Raw genomic sequence first — 21,409 nt, forward strand, 5'->3', positions numbered from 1 at the left:
TAATGGTTTTTTATGCATATAGATAATGTAGGCTTTGGCAGTACATGAAAATGAAGCATGTCTCACGTCTCCTCCCTCCTGCAAGCAGAACAAAGTTTCCAGGGTTCATTATCCTACGTGGTTGACAATCGGCGGGGCCGTGGGGCATGCCCGACACTTGGCATGTGTCATTGTTCAGGAGTCAACGATTGTGCTGACCTTTAATTATCGAAAAAAGAAAAGAAAAATGTTAATTTTGAGTGCTAGCTAGACCTTTTTTTTAATTTCTCTCCCTCCATTTTCATTCCATCCAGGCTTTCTGTATGGCACAAGTTGATGCGTTTACTTTCACTACAATGGCAAGTCTCATGCCACACTACACGATTGATGATGGGAATGATAATAAGCTCAGCAAAAACTTCTCGACGATCGAGCTATATATATATTTAGTGAAAACTTACTTAGTATTTTTAATTATATCCCCAGGGAATTAAGGGAATATATGACTCTCCCAGTTGCTTATATATATATATATATATATATATATATTTTAATTATTGTGTTTGCAACAAATCTTACGATAGATATTCATGAACCATATCTTTTCTTAATTAAATGACTGCTTAATTTTTTGCTTGTAGGCTGGTATGGTTTTGTTCGGTAAAATTATTTATTGCCTCCAAAGGTAAAGATCCATTTAGCTGATGCTTTAATTTCTAGTGCGACCATTTTTTTTAAGAGGCAGTATATTTATTTTTAATTGATTGTATTGGTAGAAGCATTTTAAGTTTTGATCGATCTTGATATAATTAAATATAAATATTGTAGAAAGATGCATGGATGTAAGAAATGTAATGTTTTTACAAGATGTATAGTAAGTCTCCGAATTACACCTATTTATTTTTTTAAGAAGTAACATTAATTAATTATATCTTATACTATAATTCAAAAAAAAAAAAGAGAAATATTTATATATTCCATGCAACAAGAAAAATCATACTGATATAACTTACAAAATCATTGTATTGAATGCCATTTATGATCATAATATTTTTCAGTACAATTCATTTAATTGTATAGAACTAAGTGTCATAGTTATTTTTTTTTATTTTTATTTACCGAAACCATAAATTTGTCTTCATGTTTTCGTGAAATATATGCTTTTCCAATTTGAAATTTAACATTTGTGATTACTGTTATTTCAAGTAGTGTTTTTATAAAACTTTAAATTGTTTTTTTTAGTGATTTTTGTTTTGATGCTGATGTCAAAAATAAATTTTAAAAATTTAAATAAATATTATCTTGATATATCTTTAAATAAAAAATACTTTTTAAAAAAAACCTTAGTTTTTAATTAAACCATCTTTAATCTTGCCAAGATACTGGCCTCTAACCATTTAGGTGGTGACCCAGTGGTAAGAACTTGAGACCAAGTGGTTTGCTCCCTCTATGGTCTCAGGTTCGAGCCCTGTGGTTGCTCATATGATGGTCACTGGAGGCTTACATGGTCGTTAACTTCAGGGCCCGTGTGATTAATCGAGGTGCGCGCAGGGGCGGAAGGAAGGGGGGCAAGCAGGGGCCCGGGCCCCCCCTAAAATATTCCGCCCCTGTAATGTGTGTGTATATATATATATATATATTATTAGGTAATTAAGTGTGGAGGGGGTTTTTTATTCTATAAAGGTGAGTTTTTTTATTGTAATTAAGTGTGATTTTTCAATTTAATTTTTTTAAAATTAATTTACGTAGCCCTAATATAAATCCTGTAAATATAAAATCATTACTTTGCACAATAAATTCTGCAGCCGGTCAAAAACAAAAATATAAATATAAATTATAAGTAGAATTTTTCAACGGAAAGATTGAAGCAGAGCCATCAATTAATTTATTTTTCATCAAACAAAACAAGGTAACTTAAATTTAAAATCTATTTTTGTTTTGTTTTGAAATGTTTGTTAATAATTTGATGAGGTTTTTTTATATAATTCTACCATTTTTGCTTTATTTTTTTCTCAGATCTTCTAATTTTACCAATTGTTTTTTGAATTCTTATTATAGTGCTTTTTTTTTGAATTAATTAGATATATTTTATTGGTTTGTTTTGATTATACTTTGATTTTTTTATGTTTTGTTTTTAGCAGAATCACCAAAATTATCAATTTTTTCTCACGATATATGTTTTGATTTTAGGTTGAACCATGAACAAAATAAGAAGAATTTGATTTTTTTTTCAAAAAAAATATTGATAACTCACAGCCTAGTGAACCAACTCCAATGTGTAATGTTAAAGTTATGGTTAAGCAACTCCAACGCGCCTCAGTTTACAAAGAACCCGCATTGATTAGTGAGAATAGTTCTTTATTATTTTTTGCTTTATTTCAAAGTTTATATAACATAAATAATACTTCGTTTTAGCTAATGTTTCTTATATACTTTGTATATTTATATTTGATAGATATAAAAACCAACAACATTAAAGTGATGAATATATTATGAAGATGAAATTAACTTCGTTGCTTTGACTCAATTTGGTATTTCTTCGAACCTTTTATCTTATACAAAGATCATTATATGTTTATAGTAAGTTATTTGAATAAAACTAAATTATACAGGTTTTTTTTACAACTCATGTGCAATAAAATAAAATAAATATTATATTTTATTATATTAATTATGGCCCCCCCTAACAAATAATTCTAGCTCCGCCCCTGGATGCGCGCAAGCTGGCCCGGACACCCACGTTAAACTAAAAAAAAAAAAAAAGACTGGCCTCTCACGCATCGTGCTTGAAACAGATTGTCTTTATTTGGTCATTTCAATTGCAATTGCAGCTGCAAGAGATAGATGGGGACAAATGCCAAATTTTTAGAAAGTAAATTCAGAAAATATAAAGTAAAAAATAGGATGGTTCGCATTGAAATCTTATAAATGGATGATCAGCCAAGAATTTTCATCCTCTCGAAACTCTTGGGAATTATTTGAGGGGTGCTACTGTGATCTGCATATATTTCGAAGCAGCTGGATCTGATCTTGAATGACTGGCCTCGTGCATAGAGCAATCTTTGCACTCGTTGCTGTGTGCTAGACTCGTGGCTCTCGTGTGCCTTCTGTAATGCGTGGAAATAGTATGGCTGACGCATGCCTCCCTCCCTAATGACATCAAACTTGTTACAGGAAATATAAATAAATAGTTTTTTATTCTTAAAAGTATAAAAACAATATTTTTATTTTATTTTTAAAATTTTAATTTTTTATCAACATATCAAAACAATTTAAAAATATTAAAAAATTAATTTTAAATAAATAAATAAATAAATTTAAACTGATCTCTATTTGGACCACACTTCAAAACGAGGGTTTAATTTTCCTACTCGATAATATTAAATTAAATTATGCTCTAGAATTTTATACCATTATAAAAACGACACCACTAATTATGAAGGTAAGATAATTCATTTATATTAATTAACTTGTGCCCCTGGGATATATGTTAGAAAAATCCAAACAAGAAATAAAACCACGAAAAAAATTAAGTAAATGTTGATGACTTGAGCGATAATATGGAAACATTATCTAGAAATCAGAAATATCAAAACGGAAGAAAATCTAGCAACCAGACCAGCTCCAAAAAGATTCCTAAGATGAAGTTAATTTCAGACCAAAATTAAGGAAGGCTTGGGACGTCGTTGGTTATGATCAGGCCATAAATTAAAGACTAACTACTTTCTTATGGTAATTAATGGCACAAGCTCTTAGTTTTGTACCCCAGTTTGCTTTCTTGAATTATTATGCCTTTTTGGTTGGATGATGACGAGGTATAACGAAAGTAAAACCTTCAAAGACCATTAAAAAAATCTTAATAAAAGTATTGAATAGAAAAAATTATTAAAAAAATATTTATTTTTCTAAAAAAAAAAAACTAGTTTAACAATTAAAGTATTTTGAATAAGTATTTACCCTTGAATCTTTGAGTGAATCATCCATATTTTAATTGGTTTATTCATAAAAAAAATTCATTTTTCATAATTAATAGATATGGATGGTTTTTTTTATTTGTTTATATCATCATTCTCTTTTCCAGAGCTTAGAAAATAGCTAATTGTCGGTGGAAATCCTAACACATTTCAAATGATTCATTTTGGTGGGATTAAGGATTTTTATGTGATAAAGTGAGTGATTTTAAATAAAAAATTATAATAAATTAAAAAAATACTTTTAAATTTTATAAATAAAAATGTTTGTTTTTATTTTAATATAAGTACAAATGCTTGAAGAAAACAAATTGTGAACCTTTTAATTATCTAGATGGTTCAGAAATATTTATAATCTATGAACTCTGTCATTATAATAAAGTAAAAGATTAGAGAGTTATTTTTATCCATCATCATTAATGAGATGAAAATATAATATTTTATTAGTAGAGCTTTTATACCTATAGATGTAAGAAGGAAGATGAACATTCCTAACATGAATATTTCATTTACTTCCTCTCGTCGTATCAGCATGCCAAAGCGGAAACAGCCTTTTCAAAATCAATTGAATAAAGCCGGGCTCGGTTCAAGCTTGCAAACAGTACAACTTAAGGTTGAAAGTTCGAGCAAACTGTTGAATGGGTATGCTTTCAGTAAAAATAGCTGGAATCTTATTTAAGGATCGCAAAGTACAAGAGATAATTGAAGATATTGCATCCTGCATTACAAAATATAGAAGTTGCACAGTATATTATATGCTACAAAAACAGCTTGCTTACAAATTAGCATTACAATACTGGCCAGGTACATTAAGCTTTAGATACTTCAAATAAGAACTTACCATGACCTTAAATAGCAGAAGGTGAGAATACACCATCATTCTATAGCATCTGCATCACCAGTTATATCATACAACAACCTGTGCTATAGAACAGAAATCACGCCTTACCAGAAAAATGTAGATTACCATGATTTAAGTCAACTCCTGGGACCTCTGTAGGCAATTTGGACCAGGAAACAGGGTTCCTCATTCCCACTGTTCTCCTATGCATAACCAGAGCTAGACTCAGCAACAAACACAAACCAGCAACAAATGGAACCAGAACACCAATGTTTCCTCTAGGCCAACTTTTCAAAACCATGCCTGCACAAATCTTTCCACCAAGACTCCCCATTGAATTATTCATCTTCATGATCTCCACCCCATTCAAAATACCATCAACTCCATATGCCATGGTCTTGTTGGTAGGTCCAACACTAACACGCAAAACCCCAGAGCTATCATCATCAACAACAAAATCCACATAAAACGGAGAAGCCAGCGTATATGTAATAGACGAAAGATCTAAATCTTCATATGCCAGGTACCCATTAACATAGACATTAAAATGTATCAAACCAAGCGATATGCTAGCAATATCACAGAAATGCATCCTAACAAGATACTTATAACCCTCATCCACTGGAAACTCCCATGTCATATTAACATTAAGTACTGAGCCATTAGTGTTAGTAATCACTCGAGCAGTCTTGTACACAAAATCAGGACCTACTTCCCTGCTAGCCCCTCCAATTTGGTAATGAATACGACCACCAAAGTACATCCGTTTCGACAAATCATTGCTTGATTTCAAAAACTCATAATCAGGAATCCATGTTCTCCATACAGTATCATTAAAAGGTGTCACCTTTGGACCTCCAACATTGATCCTATGCACAGTTTCGAGTGCCTGCTTGGTTAATCCCACAAATTTCTCATCTTTATTACCATTAACAAGAAATCCCACATCAGCAATCAAATCTTTAGGTGCAGATATCACTTCAATTGCATTAACAAAACCATAATTACCCTTCTTTGCAGGCACAAAATTAATCACAATCTTATCAGAATCAGCCCATATAAAATACTCCTTAACTACGAAGTCCCTAACTTTCCCTACACTGAAATTGCTCAAAGCAACATATCCATTAACCAAAACGTGAAATTGAGCATCGCTTAAGTCCAAATTGGAAGAAACAAAAGCGTGAAAATGAAGCCTTACCATATGAGTCCCTGGTTCCTTAATCTCAAAAGCATATTTTGAAGGTTTTTTGAAAATTCTTGCGGAGTTGTAGATTTGGATAGAATAAGGAGATGGGCTTTGGTTGGTGAGCGGAATCGTTTTTGCTGAGGAGAGAAGTGGCGAGTTCGGATTGGAATCGGAGATAAAACGGCGGTTGTCGACGGTGGTGTCGACGGTGGAGCCACAAGAAATGAGGTGGTTGTCTGTGGGAGAGAAGCTGGAAAGAGAGAGGGTGGAGAAAAGAGAGAGGGTGAGAATCAAGAGAGAGAAAGTATGGATTCTGTGTGAGTTAGTCTCCTCCATTTGAGAGAGAAATTGAAGAATAGAGATTTCGGACAGTGAAGAGGAAATTAAAGAGCTTTTGTTTCTATTTTTGTGATCGTGAGTTAGGGACGAGTTGAATTGGGTTTTCGGGACATTGTCAACGCGTCATTTGGTGTCCGCGTTTTGGTTATGGCCCCACTTTACGTGCTAACCTGGTATTGAGGTAGAGCCAGCGCGTCGCTCTTACAGTGTTGGGACCCAACCAGGCTGGTTTAACTTGAACCAGCTATTGGAATTTGGCTGCCTTTTCCTTTCCTTTCCTTTTTTTTGTTTTTTTCCTCTTTTCTGCCAATATCCCAATAAATCTATTTTTAGTTTTAATCATCTGGGTATTTTCATACCATCTTTTTTTTTTTATAATGATATTTTTTTTTAAGTTGGGTTACTGGTTGGGAATTTACTCTTATCAATTCATGTTTTATTTTAAAAAAAAAACTCTTGAAATAACAAAATTTTTATATATATAAAAAAAATCCAAAACAAGTCTAAGTAAATCTGGTTTTAACCTATGATTTCACAAAAATTATTCCAGTCAAGTCTATTTTACAAATGATGGAAAGATTCAAACCCGGAATCGTAAAATTTAACATTAAAAACATGGAATATTATGTGATTGGCATTACAGATTTATAGTCCTAAACAACAAATTAATTTACTTTCTAGTGCGGTAAACCAAAGCAAAGTATAAGGCTTCCATGTTTAGGATTGTAATAGTGGTTGCGGTTTAAAGTGTTTTTCACTTAAAAATATATTAAAATAATATTTTTTTTATTTTTAAAAAATTATTTTTGAGATCAGCATATCAAAACGATCTATAAATATAAAAAAAATTAATAAAATTTTTTATAATTTAAAGAAATTTGATTTCAACCGCGTTTTCAAACGAATCCACAACGCATACAAAAGTGATTGCAGTCAGGTATCTATTAAATGAAATTGAAAAAAATATATACATGCAATTGGATCGATCACAAGAGAGTTAGTGTTCACTCTTGAGCTCGGGAGTGAGAGAGAAAATGGCGGACAAGAAGCCATCATCTTCTCTTCTCGTAGTTTCATCCATAGTTTTTGAACTCGGTCCGATAGCTAGCTAGGTCCAAGGCCCGAGTTCCTGGTTTTGACCGGGTCACCGGGTTGTCCAGGTCAATTCCGTTTTTTTAAATCAATATGAAGTCATTTTAGTAAAAAAAAAATCAACGGGTTGCAACCGGGTTTTTGACCGGGTCTTGCTAGGTCAACCGGATCACCCCAAGTTTTCTCTTTCTCTATTTTTTCTTAAACCCGGTCCGGTTCCCACCCCGGATCCCGGGTCGCCCTGCCAAGTCGGGTTTCAAAACTATGGTTTCACCCCCTCCACCCTCTCTCTCTTCTTTCCAAATAGAAGCTAGTCTCTGTATTTAATTTAAATGGAGAAACGGACTAAAATGTTAGATTACAAGATCTTCGAGGATGCAAATAACTCCAAGAAAGATAGAAGGATGAATACTTCTAAGACTTTGTTATTTGTTTTTTTTTTTGTAAGATTATTTGAGAGGGTGAGTTAGCTTAATTTGATTTGATTTTTTTATTGTTTTTTTTATGAAATTATTAATTTTTTAAATTTTATTTCTTGATATTGAATTATTGTCTTTAGGTTTTGTGATTTTTTTGCTTTTTTTTTTAAGTTATTTCGAGTGCAAGTTAATCCAAGTAACTTTAACTCATGTTTTTTTTTGCTGTATTTTTATTTAAATTCAGTTTTTTTTACTAAGTTTTTTAATTAAAAATCTAATATTTTTGTCTTGATATTATATCATATGAGATGGATAGTCAGATTGATTCGAGTTCACATGTTTTTTTCTTGGACATTACAATTTTTTTTTTATACTTATCCTTTAACATTATATTATTGAGCCCTTCAGTTTTGTGTTTTTTTTTTTTTGTTTTCTTACCTCGAGTTATCTAATCTAGTTAACTCGGAATTAGCTAGTTTATCATTATCTGTAAATGTTTTTCTACGTTAAAAACATTTAATGACCAGCGGTGAAGCTGGACACTAATCTAGTTAATACTACAAGTTTATATACCACAGTCCCAATAATTCATAGCAGAACACACCACTAAACCTTTTTTTTTTTAATTATCAATAGCGAGGATTTTACTCTAAAAGTTACAAAACCTTGTGTAGCCAAAATATAGATCTGGCTAATTCTCATTTTGGTAAGCTGATTCTCATTTTGCTCGCCTGTAAAATTTTGATTGCAGCACAGGTTTAGGGTTTAAGGATGCTTCTGTTTTTAATCTTCTTCCTCTTCCTCTTCTTCTTTTTATAAACTTTACATTTTATTATTTGATAGTTAAAACTTAAAAGTGCTGTTTAAGGTGGTTTATTTTAGTTTTTAGACCCAAATTTATCTATACTACTTTTAATCTCTTCAAGTAAGTTTGTCTGATTCCTATCTTTTTATTTTTCTCTGTGTTTTGCAGGTTGAGAGCCTTTTGACAAGTTCTTGGTTGCAAATTGGTACTAAATTTTTTGTTACATTTTATTTTTTTGATGAAATGGTTTAGTTGAATTCATCTCATGCTGTAAGTTGCTATCATGGCTGGACTTAGGTTTTCTATGCTAAAAAAGTCTTTCTGTAATTCCATCAACCCCACTTCACAACGTCAATCGCTTCGATTTTATAATGTTAATGGAAGTAGTCTAAGATCAGCATCTGCTATCATAAATCGAGATTATTACAAAGATGAATCAAAATTGGCTGGAAATCTGTCAAATATTATAGCTATGAGATCTGATGCTTGTGTCAATAGCCAATGTTATAAGAATAAACCCATGAGAGGATTTTTGTCAACTCCGTCAAATGTGTTGCTTCGAAGTGCTGTTCCTTTCTTTTCAATGAACCCCGGGTTGAGCTGTAGATCATTCTCTTGGTCTTCTGGTGGCAAAGTTGATAAATCTGGGGCTAGTGAAGTTTCAGCTTCTTCCAGTGGAAGTGATGTGGACGTTAGTAACAGTGGTGGTATTGGAAGTGACTGGATTGATAAGGTTAAAGAAGCTTGGCAAAGTGCAGTGCATGCAGTAACTTATTCTGAGCAAAAGGCTAAAGAGATCTCCGCTGAACTGACCCCTTATGTTCAGCAGTTGCTTGATTCGCATCCATATCTTAAAAATGTGGTTGTTCCAGTTGGTTGGACTTTGACTGGTACTGTTGTGGCTTGGGTGGTTATGCCTAGACTTTTGAGGCGATTTCACAAGTATTCTTTGCAAACTCCTGTTGCTTTACTATCTGGAGGCACATCTGGTGAACAAATTTCATATGAGAAGAGCATTTGGGGTGCTTTGGAAGATCCTTTAAGATATGTAATCACCTTTATGGCATTTTCACAAATGTTAGTAGTTCCAACTATAATCCTTTCCACTTTATGATATGTGAATGTTCATATTTTTTATATATATTTTTCATTAGGTGACTAATATATTTGGACTCTGATTTGCAGTGCTGTGATGGTGGCACCTACTACAATTGCTTCTCAGTATATAGCACAAGCATGGAGGGGTGCTGTTATTCTTTCTTTTGTATGGTTTCTGCATCGGTGGAAGACAAATGTGTTTAATCGTGTGATAGCTTCGGCAACAGTTGATCGGGAAAAGCTGTTAACTCTTGATAGAGTTTCTTCTGTTGGTCTTTTTGTTATTGGAGTGATGGCTTTAGCTGAGGCTTGTGGGGTTGCAGTGCAGTCTATACTGACTGTGGGTGGCATTGGAGGTCAGTGTTAGTAAATGGCTTGTGCTTTTACACATGCAGTAATTGTGATGATAGGAATATTTGGCATGGAAAATTCTGATATTTAACTAATCTTCTGATTTTTTATTCCTGCTCGATTTATGCTTCCAAATTCCTATTTATTTGTGATTGTAGTGCAATCTTAACATTCTAACATTTTTTTTTTGAAACGCTTAATGGATTTCTTGAATGCACACGTTAACTCTACAAGTTCTTAAATCAAAGTTACTTCTCTATTCCCTCTCTATCTGTTGACTTCCCTTGTCACTTAGTTTTGGCGAGCAATACGGAATTGTTTTTGCCATTTTTTCTTTACACCTTATGGAGACTGTCCTACCAAAACTTCATGTATTTGTAACACTGTTTGTTCTATTCAGAAGCCCTCCATATGAATGGAGGGATACTCTTTAGTTATGTTGTTGGGACTTTGGTCTGCTATTTTAGTTAGTTTTTTTTTTTTTTTTACACTGGTGGCTAAAAAGACTCAAGTCATGTTATTTGTTCACCTTAACATCTTTTTACCACTTCTTTTTTCACGTGAATGCTAGTTATTGCTTGATAGTTTTACATTTCTCATTGAAAACTAAAGGGTAAAATGTAGAGTGCCCCTGTACCATTGGTCAAAGAACAAAGAATCTCTAAACAAAATTAGGGGTAAAAATTAGTCTTTCTGGTAAATGACGTTAGGTTTTCATCCAATTTTTTTAAGGTAAAAAGTGTCAAGCTCCCTTATACTATTGGTCGAAGCGCAAATAATCCCTGAACAAATTATTCAACTGAAATCGGATCCTTCTATAAAGTGGACTATGGTGACACGTGATTTTACTTAACCCAAATTGGATGGAAACCTAATGTCATTTAGCAGAAGAACTAATTTTTACCTCCAGTTTTGTTCTAGGACTGTTTGAGCCGAATAGTTTGTTCAGGAACTCTTTGTGCTTTGACCAATAGTACATGGGTCCCTCATACATTTTACCCAAAACTAAATGCATCTTATTGATGATATCTCAATCTAGACCACCCATTCACTTTTCTCTTAGGGTCAATCCTATGTTGTATCGTAGTTTTGTGTTTTTGTAATCATATAAAAAAACCTGATTCTCTTATTATTATAAAATTATGTAGGAGTTGCTACTGCTTTTGCTGCCAAAGACGTCCTTGGGAATGTGCTCAGCGGGTTGTCTATGCAATTTTCAAAGCCCTTTTCACTTGGAGATACAATAAAGGTGAGAACATGTCATTGGTCCTTTGTTGATTGAAGTTTTTGTCTTTGGATAGTGAAAAGTCTTTATAAAGAAATAGTCCATGAGTAAAGATCAAAATTATGGCTTTCTGTGAAAAGTTCTCTGAAGTTTCTTTTCACAATGTCCAAGAGCATTGTTTCACCAGACATCCATAACTTAATTTATGTTTTTATTTGTTGTTACTTTCCCGCTGTTGATCTTGTAATGAATTATACTGCCAAGCACCTTTCATCCAGCCCCTCATTACTTGTGGTAGAGCATGTTAGGAATGAGCATGATAGTTGTGTAGATAGTATCCCTACCAATTATCTCTATCATTTTTATTTTTACGTGCAGATATATATTTTGTTACCAGAAAAAGGGTATCTATCCATTCTGATTCTTTATTCGTCAATACTTGTGAAAAATGGAAGAGAGGCTATTCTTCCTATGCATTTGTAATAATCTCAGCAATTTTAGGCAAGCCCATTTGTCTTGTCCCTTTTCTCTTTAAAGAGTCACTGAAATTCTTTGATTGCAGGCTGGAGCTGTAGAAGGTCAAGTGGTCGAAATGGGACTTACCACCACTTCATTATTGAATGCTGAGAAATTCCCCGTCTTAGTTCCAAATGCATTGTTTTCTAGTCAGGTAGGCCATTTTCCTTACAAGTCATATTGTATTTTTTGGGAAACCATGGTCTAAAGCTGTGTGATCATGGACTCTATCTCTGTTTCTGCCAAGGATATTTACATCACACACCTAGTTGCTGATGTCATCATATTCAAGCCTTATATTTCCTTTTTCTTATGCTTTGATTTGGATGTTGAAGTTTTCAGTGGTTGATGGCTCATCCTTAATTTTTGATTGATTTAAGTGGCCATATGAATATCCATCATTGATTCGGTTCTCTGACTGAAACTGTGGGTGTGTGTGTTTTTTTTTTATTTTTTGATATGCATCCACTCAGATACCTTACATTATCTAAAGAAGCGTATCATCTCTATCTTTCTCCCACATATATGTGTCTTCCACAGTGCATTGCACATGTGCACACACATTATAGTGGTATCTAATAACGAGCTGGCATCTTGAATGCTTATTCAGGAGCACCTTCTTTGCCATGTTTATACTAATACTGTTGCCTGAATAATCTTTGAGGACTGACATATAAAGTTATAGGTAATTGTGAACAAGTCTCGTGCCCAATGGCGTGCGATGGTCTCCAAAATTCCTGTGACAGTTGATGATGTGGAGAAGATACCCCAGATATCAAATGACATCAAGAACATGCTAAAATCTAACGCAAACATTTTCTTGGGAAAGGAGGCTCCTTACTGTTACTTGTCTAGAATAGAAAGTTCATTTGCAGAATTGACTCTTGGGTGCAATCTCAAACAAATGGTAAGCTCGAATCTTCCCCCATCGATTCTTTCTACTTTTGATGCAGGACAGAAAATCGACCATTATGCTTGCAAATGAGCTGTGTTCACTTGCTGATTTTCATCTGTACCTGGCTCTGATTCTTTGAAATTTGAACATCATTTATCTAGTTTGCTGTTAATTGGAACTGTCTTCTGTGCTTGTCTCTCTAGTTTAAAAGACATGTTGACCAAGGAATAAAGACATTTTTTTTTAATAGCTGTCACTGCTCTGTTGGCTAATAAATGCGACCCTAGTCCTTTATAACCTTCAATGATATCACATAAGGATTCTGGCATCAAATTCAGTTAAGCTTTGTAGGGCAGAATTGTATTTATAACATGTCCAAACACGCGAGCTTGAGGGTTCATATTGTTGATGACATTTCCAAAATATTGCCATACAAATATAACCAAGGCAATTGCAGAGAAGCCATTCCCTTTTTTTGTTTGTTTGCAAGGACCAAATGAACTGCTTATTCATCTCTTGATGCTCACCGTTGAATAAAAGAAGATTGTAGTCATTGATCTGGTTTTCTTCTCATGAAGCTCTGTTTTGAATCTCAATACTTGGATGCGTCGTCCTCTCAAAGAGTCCATCACATGTCAGCACATTTTTTACCATCCTTTTCTGTTATGCTAGTATATGTTTATAATCATGTGGTATGGACTAAGGCTTTATTGTTGTTGTCATCACTGTTTTTACTAATAGATGTTGTACTGCTCTGAGTGCAGAGCAAAAATGAATTATACTCCACGGAGCAAGACATTCTTCTGCAGTCAGTCAGGATAATAAAGGAGCATGGTGCTAGATTAGGCATCACTACTACCAGTCAGTGATACAGTGACAATGCTGGTAAACGAGATTCCGCATGGTGAAGCTTGGACCCTTCTCTACACGCACTCAACTTGAATATCATACTGTGCAGAAACCTGTATCATAATGTTGATTCTTGTGTTCGAGTTGTTTTGGTGCATCTGAAAAGAAAAAAAAAAAACTGTTGTGGTGTAACGGCTGACAAGATGCAAACTCCAGTCGACTGAAGAACAGGTTTTCAACTTTCTTGACCAACAGTAGTTGAAAGTTTTGAATCCATTTGTTCAGCTGAAAAGGTATCATTTCTTTCTTTCTTTCTTTCTTTTTTGTAAAGAAAAAACCAAAAAGTCAAAACATGCTTCATGAGGATTATTCTAGCTTTGTGTAGCGATAGACTATTACAGCAGTCGTAAAGAGCGTCGAATTCAAATACAGCCTTCTTGAACCGAAATAACGCATGCAGATGGTGTAGCATGCTCTGAATACAACATATTAGTGCTTAACAAAGACATTAATTATGCATTTCTATACTGTAGCATGTGTAACACGCCCAATAAATTGAATTGGATTTGGATTGGTAACTAATATGGGATATTATTGAATTAAAAATTGATAATTACATTGCATTTTTAAATAGATCTATCACTTATTTGAATTTTTATTTGCCATCGACAACTCTTTTTTGTATTTTTTTAATGCATATAGTTTTCTATTAGTTTTTATGAACACATTGATAAAGCTTTTGATGTGTAATTCAGATTTTTATATTGTCAACTCAAAATTTAACACCGTCCATGTATTCTCTCTTTTTTTTCCTTACAATTGAATCGACTTCTCATCTAACTTGCAGAGTAACGCGGGCACCTACTCTATCTAGTAAATTAAGAAATCTCGTGCTTATTTACAATTCAAGCAACAAAACAATCAGAAAATCATCATTGGATCCACTTCAGCTACAATGTAAATCATTGTTGTTAAGGAGATGAACTTTCAGTTCTCGAAAAGGGTCATAAAACTGAAATCTATTGGGCAAGATTAAAATAGTGGGGGTAAATTAAATTTCATTAGAAACCATTGCATCCATTCCAGTCTGTTAACTGTATTATTTGAAAGTCGTATGATATTGATGGCAAATCACTCAAGCAGCCAACAAACTTCTTCGAACCAAAATCACTTGATGCCATTGTAGGAGTCCTGATGCAGCTTGTGATCTCCAAATATTGCATCAGCTTCTTTAGTTCGAACTCTCGGTTTCTCTTCCTCCTTCGACACCAAGGCCTGTCTTGGTCTGTCCCTGCTAAATGATCCATCTTCACTCCTCTCTATTTCCACAGCCAGACCCTTCTCCACCAAAGCCGTTGCATTCAAAGGCTGATCAATGATGAAAGGTAAGAGAAAGAGACTGTCCGAATTGCTAAGTTTCAATCACAGAAGCCCATGCAGAGTGAAACAATGGCCCTCCAATGGATGAATGCAGGGGCGGAACTGCGTATTTCAGTCCTAAAATATTTATAGTTTTTAATTATACCCTTTAATTTTACATGTTCGGCACCCCAAAAATCAAGTATATTCTTTTTCGCCCCACCAATCTTAAATTTCTAGTTCCGCTCCTGGATGAATGTGCTAAAATTTCAAACTGGGGAACACAAGCCCCTGCTTTGATATCTTGTCATGAAAACCTACTGGCATAGCATCAAGATCATGAACAGCACAACTGGGTTTTCTAAGGGCCCATAAAAATGGCAATTCAAATAGCACTATCCCATGAGCAATCTCAAAGACTTGTCTTTACTCAGCTTGCACTCCCTACCCACTCCCTACCAAACCCTACAAACTGTTAGCACAACACAATCTGACAGCAAGCATTGTGAGAATTCAATGGAGAGATAAGATTGAAAAAGCTACTGGAGTAATAAGGCAGAACTCTCCTACGATGCTGCCAGTGAATGCCTACAAAATTGGCACCTTTTGCTGGAGAAAAATTAGGGATAAAGATGCTTCAATGACAACAAATTCAAGTCAAGTCAGAATGGTATTCTAACAAGATAAAGAAACTGCTGTGATTCTCCTGAAACTAAAAGGATTTTATGATGATAAATCCGGATGCCACTCCATACCCTTGTCCATGCAGAACAAGATAACTGCTATCAATCTGTATAGAAGATAATCCCTATTCATTAGCTCTTAGAATCCTTGTAAATGTCATCTTCAGTACTCTTTAAATACCCTCCTACCATCACTGTAAATATATTAAGAGATTTATTGCTGTAAAATCTATGAAGCATTGTGTGCTCACGTTCTTCATAAATAAAAACAGAAAAACAAAGAAAGTCTCCACTCACATCTACAGTTTTCTTCTCAAACACCCCTGATTTGGCCTTCTGTTCACCGAGCAACCTAAAAATTTCAATCCATGAACCATCGGTGATTTCTCTTTCTTGCGATTTCACCTAAAAAGTAAGTACAAAAGCAGAGAAACATGCAGGGAATGTGGAATTCACGGCGATGTCAATGGCCCAATGGGGAATGCAATTGATAAGTATCCAATCAGGTGCTTGATCAGCTATTAATTGCCCGAAGGTGTGTTTCAGGAGATCATAGGCAACGTTCAAGTTCCGAATTTTCTCAAACGGAATGTCTAAGCAGTTTCATCACTACTGGACAAGAGTTCATTGTCTAAAGATGGCATTGGAAACACCACTAAGCTGATCAAAATCTCCAGACTTGGAGGATATTTAGGGTGTCTTCGGATGTTTCTTGGAGTTGACATAAAGGAGAGCTTTGGCTAAGTCTACAGGGAGCTGAAAAAATGGCATCATGTGGCCAAGGCTATATAATAAGCTGAAAAAAATGGCATCATTTGGCCAAGGCGCAGTCCGTGGAAGCACGACTACATGATGATCTTTGGCCATTTCTGTTTGGATAGAATTCATGGACATAGCAGAGACCTAATTACAAATATATGGATTTATGGAACACTGAAATACCAAGAAGATATTGCTAAGAATATTGGAATCTGATTTTTCGATGAGGGCTGCTATCTCATTCTAGGCTGATCCGCTGAAGGACTCATCTAGCTCAGTTAGAGTCTTACTTCAAATCATTTCTTTGTTTCTCATCGTACACCAATTAAGTTTTGTATAGTGGTTTACAAATTAATACAGAGCGCAGGAGCCCATGGATTCATTATAAAAACAACTAAATGCAGCATAATGTCCGTTCCAAAAGCTATTTTGAAGAGGTTTCATTACCAAAAATGAAGGTTTTTATTCCATATTTCAATACTTGAGAATATGAAAGCACCTAAATAAAATCTCCAGCATGGGTGATGATCAAATCTGCCTTGCGAGCTGTGGCCATGTCCTTCAAACATCCATCTCTTCTTTTTGAGAAAATCAACAAACTGACCAATATAGTAATCCTGATGCAACTTCTGGTTTCCGAAAATCGCAGCAGCTTCACCTGCTTTCTCCCTCAAACTCTTTCCTTCCGCGGATACCATAGCGAGTTTCAGAGCCTTGGCTACACCATCCCGGGTAAATGACCCATCTTCCCCTCTCTTTATTTCCACACCTGAACCCTTCTCAACCAAATACCTTACATTCAAAGGTTGGTCGATGATGAATGGTAAGATAATAAGGGTACGACCAAACTGCAAGCTTTCAATAATAGAACCCCACCCAGAGTGAAATAATGATCCCCCAATTATTCTTTATAAATTTTGTTTCTCCTCGTCCGCTTTCAGGTTTCACAGCGCCCCGCGTCATCTCTCCAAGCTCTCCTCTCTTTCTCTCTCTATTTTATCATCTGTAAAAAAAAAAAAAAAAAAAGAGTGACGGGGATCTTTTTTTATTATGCATGAAAATTGCATTGTGTAGGTGCATGAAATCCAGTACAGATGTAAAGCCAACGGTTCATCCAAATGAAATAAATGGGGATCGGTGTCTATGGCTGAGATTTTGTGGTCTTGGGCCATGAAAATTTAAAGGCACATGGGACGGAAGGCTTGAGAATTGATTGCTCCAAATCCCTCTGCTCATGTCTTCTCCTGATGATCCTTGAAAATGGAATGAGTTTGCGCCACAAATTCCTTATGGATAAATCTCACTACGCAAACAATGTTTTCTCCACCCCTTTTAATTTCTTCTTAACTTAATAATAATCTTAAAATCTTGATTAATTAATTAATAAACACAGGTAAATCACAATGATGGGAGAGAAGGGAACGGTATTAGTGACGACAACAATACAGTGACGTGACTACAAAATCCTCATTTTAATAGATTTTTCCAAACAAGTCCCAAAAGAACAGACAAGATCATATCTAGTACTAAACACTAGATTACTCGGTTAATACACACACTATTAATTCTTAGATTAAATGAGAGTTTTTTAGATATTATTTTTTAAAAATCTCATTTAATCTTGACTTTGTTCTATAACCATTTTTTTTTATATTTTCTTTGGTTACTTTGCTGCAATTGTTTATCTTTATTGCCATACGATTATATAAAAAATATATTTTTTTAAATGAACTTGTTAAATTTAGTTGAGTCTATGCCTCGTGCTATGGATTTGACGAGTCAACTTAAATCAATTTAATATATCGTTGTCTTAATATTTTTTTAAAAAAAATAGCATGTGTCTTCAAAACATAACAAACCATGTTTTATTCTAATCTTTCATTTTACTTCTGATTTGTCAATCAAATCAAATTAGATCAAGCTCCTAACACTATTTAATTTAAAATCCAAGTTAAGTGAGGGTTCGGGTAAAAAAATTTGAAAAATTATCAATAGAGCCGGATTTAATAGTACTCACGGAAAGTTTTTAGTGATAATGTGGAAGAATTGTATTATTTTTATGTTTTTTTAGTTTATTTACATTAAAATTATTAGAATTTTGAATTTTAAATAATGATTATAATTTTTTTTATGTCAGAAAATACGCTTAGATATTTTTTATATTAAAAAACAAAAACCATACACAGCATATCGCGGGCCTATATGGTATGTACCAGGATTGTTTAATTAAACCAATACCAGAAGCTTGTGATATTTAATTTGTTTTGTCGCCATTGCATATCATTACTCATCATCAAGGGTCTCCATTTCCAACGCTGGCGATTGTATTCCAAATTCCCATTTGACCATCGAGTATTAATAATTTACTTTGTCGTTTATTTGGAAAGATAACATTTTTAAATTGTTGATGAACAGTTGTTGACGGATCAGACACGGCAGCTAATAATTGGTTTTTATATTCTAGGAATGTTTTATATTTCAAGTTTCAACCAGTGAAACGGACCGGCAGTCCGCGGAAAGATGACTGCGTGAAGATCTTTAGCCATTTCAGCATGGGTAGAATTGAAGGGCATAGCAGAGACCTAATTACAAATATATGGATTTATGGAACTCTGAAATACCAAGAAGATATATTACTAAGGATATTGGAATCGGATTTTTCGTTGAGGGCTACAATCCCATTCCAGGCTGAACCGCTGACGGTCTAATCTAGCTCAGCTAGAAATGAAGTCTTTATTTCACGTATTTTCTCTCTGTTTCTCATCGGACACCATGGTTTGCAAATTAATACAGTGCGCAGGTGCTCATGAATTCATTATAAAGGCAGCTAAATGCTGCATGATGTCCATTCAAATAGCTATTTTGAAGAGGTTTCTTGACAAAAAAAAAAAAAAAAAACTGTTTTATTCCATATTTGAATACTTGAGAACATGCAAGCACCTAAATAAAATCTCCAGCATGGGCGATGATCAAATCTGCCTTGCGAGTTGTGACCATGTCCTACAAACATTTCATTTCTTCTTTTTGAGAAAATCGACAAACTTACCAATATAGTAATCCTGATGCAACTTCTGGTTTCCGAAAATCGCAGCAGCTTCACTTGCTTTCTCCCTCAAGCCTTTTCCTTCCGCGGATATCATAGCGAGATTCAGAGCCTTGGCTACACCATCCCGGGTAAATGACCCATCTTCCCCTCTCTGTACTTCAACACCTAAACCCTTCTCAACCAAATACCTTGCATTCAAAGGTTGGTCGATGATGAATGGTAGGAGAATAAGGGTGTGACCAAACTGCAAACTTTCAATAATAGAACCCCACCCAGAGTGAAATAATGATCCCCCAATTGATGGATGACCCAAGATTTCCATCTGTGGCGCCCATCCCATGCAAACAATCCCTCTATCAGATGTCCTTTCACCGAATCCTGAAGGCAGAGCATCAAGATCATCGTTGGCCCAACCGGGTTTTCGTAATGCCCACAGAAATGGCAATCCAGACAACTCTAGCCCATGAGCAATCTCATATACTTGATCTCTGGTTAGCTTATACTCGCTACCAAAGCCTACAAACACAACGGACTTCGGCTTTTGGTCATCAAGCCATTTAAAGATTTCACCCCACCTCCCATCAGTGAATTCCTTTCTTTCTGGCTTCTCCTGTGGCAACAAACCTACTGGGATCACGGGTTTTCCTATCACCCTTTCAAATAGATTCAAGTAGTCTCCTTCAAACTCGGCACAGCTGCGTACCGCCAAAGCTTGGCATCCATGGAGTATCTTGGAGACCCTTTCACCATCCGTGATCCCAGAAGCATTTCCTTTATAAATCCATTCAAAAACTCCAACAGCCTCATGGTTTCGATAAGCTACCGAGGAGGGAAAGTCAACCCACTCTGGTTTCGATGTCATACTCGTCCATGACGGCCTAAGTCTTTTTTGACCATCGCCAACTAATAAGCACTCTGGGTGCCCAAGAAACACATATGCAACAGCAGAGAAAACAGAGAAATGAATAAGTGGAACTTTTTTATCTCTAGCAATCTCTACCATCCAATAAGGAATCATGTCAATGATTATCCAGTCTGGAAGTTGATCGGCGATGAACTGCTTCAAGGGGTGCTGCAGGAGATCATATGCAATCTTCAGGTACTCGATTTTCTCGGCAGGAATGTCAACCGTGGCCTCTCCATCTTCTGGCAAGATATCATTGTCTAAGCTTGGTAGTGGAAACTCAACAAATTTCACCAAGTCTGCTAGACTTGGAGGAATTTTAGGTAGTCTTTTGATGTTTCTTGGGGTTGAAACAAAGGAGACTTTGATTCCAGCTTTGGCTAAATCTATGGAAAGTTGAAAGAAAGGTATCATATGGCCAAAGGCAATCCATGGAAGCATCACTATGTGAAGTTTCTCTGCCATTAATTCAAGGTATGGAGAAAAAGAAGATTTCCCAGGCTAGGAAAGGCAAACCTGTATAAATTTTAGAGTATTGAGAAAGGAGGTTTAAGATCAGTATATATGGACTGAATATAAGAGCCAATTAGGACGGACAGTAAGCAGATTTCAATGAGAAAAGCAAAACTTTACCAGCTTGTCTGTAGATTAACGAGTGAATCTTTCAGGGACTTCAATGATTTTTAAGTTTCGAATGGAAAGCACTTCCGATATTTAACGAGCCAGGGGGCCAACCAAGTCTCGAACGTGAACTTCATGTCCGATTTTTCTTCTTTTTGACTGTACAGTACTTCAATTAATGGTTACTTTTTTTTTTTACAGAAAAATAAATAAAATATTTATATTTACATCATTCAATTATAAAAGAAACATAAAATAAATATAGCCAAAAGCCATGAGAGAAAGAACATTTGGTTACACCACTGAAAAAATATGTAGTTACTATAGTGTTCCTTTTCCCATGAGATAAGTTTTCAGTCAAGTAGGGAGTGGTAGGGATCTTGATTATGTCACAGATGGAATTAGGGGCGCTGGCCGGGAAAGCGGCCATTGCAAGGATTTTGTTTTCAGTCACCTCTTCTAATAAAT

The 21,409-nt window shown here is 34.9% G+C and overlaps 3 protein-coding genes across 5 annotated transcripts; 1 reads left to right on the forward strand and 2 right to left on the reverse strand.

Moving 5' to 3' along the window:
- Window positions 1-4,598: 4,598 nt before the first annotated feature.
- Window positions 4,599-6,439, reverse strand: LOC7494102 (probable receptor-like protein kinase At5g24010). The gene has a single exon (XM_024585265.2). The coding sequence runs from the start codon at window positions 6,314-6,316 to the stop codon at window positions 4,889-4,891; it is 1,428 nt and encodes a 475-aa protein (XP_024441033.1). The 5' UTR covers window positions 6,317-6,439; the 3' UTR covers window positions 4,599-4,888.
- A 1,884-nt stretch (window positions 6,440-8,323) lies between these two features.
- Window positions 8,324-14,151, forward strand: LOC7494103 (mechanosensitive ion channel protein 1, mitochondrial). Of its 2 annotated transcripts, none has more exons than XM_002320116.4 (7): window positions 8,324-8,536; window positions 8,804-9,712; window positions 9,821-10,089; window positions 11,233-11,333; window positions 11,872-11,979; window positions 12,511-12,732; window positions 13,485-14,151. In XM_002320116.4, the coding sequence occupies exons 2-7, from the start codon at window positions 8,919-8,921 to the stop codon at window positions 13,587-13,589; spliced, it is 1,599 nt and encodes a 532-aa protein (XP_002320152.2). In that variant the 5' UTR covers window positions 8,324-8,536; window positions 8,804-8,918; the 3' UTR covers window positions 13,590-14,151. The 2 variants fall into 2 exon arrangements, with proteins under 2 accessions (XP_002320152.2, XP_052302786.1); XM_052446826.1 differs by lacking the exon at window positions 8,324-8,536 and adding an exon at window positions 8,586-8,698.
- Window positions 14,152-16,713: 2,562 nt separating this feature from the next.
- LOC7494104 (putative UDP-rhamnose:rhamnosyltransferase 1) lies at window positions 16,714-21,015 on the reverse strand. Of its 2 annotated transcripts, none has more exons than XM_052446828.1 (2): window positions 19,605-21,015; window positions 16,714-17,162 (listed from the first exon to the last, which is right to left on the reverse strand). In XM_052446828.1, exons 1-2 carry the CDS (start codon window positions 20,783-20,785, stop codon window positions 16,814-16,816), a joined length of 1,530 nt encoding a protein of 509 aa, XP_052302788.1. In that variant the 5' UTR covers window positions 20,786-21,015; the 3' UTR covers window positions 16,714-16,813. The 2 variants fall into 2 exon arrangements, with proteins under 2 accessions (XP_052302788.1, XP_052302789.1); XM_052446829.1 differs by having other exon boundaries at window positions 16,770-16,869; window positions 19,311-21,013.
- Between the last annotated feature and the right edge of the window lie 394 nt (window positions 21,016-21,409).

Source organism: Populus trichocarpa, chromosome 14 (genome assembly GCF_000002775.5).
Source record: "Populus trichocarpa isolate Nisqually-1 chromosome 14, P.trichocarpa_v4.1, whole genome shotgun sequence".
NCBI lineage: Eukaryota > Viridiplantae > Streptophyta > Magnoliopsida > Malpighiales > Salicaceae > Populus > Populus trichocarpa.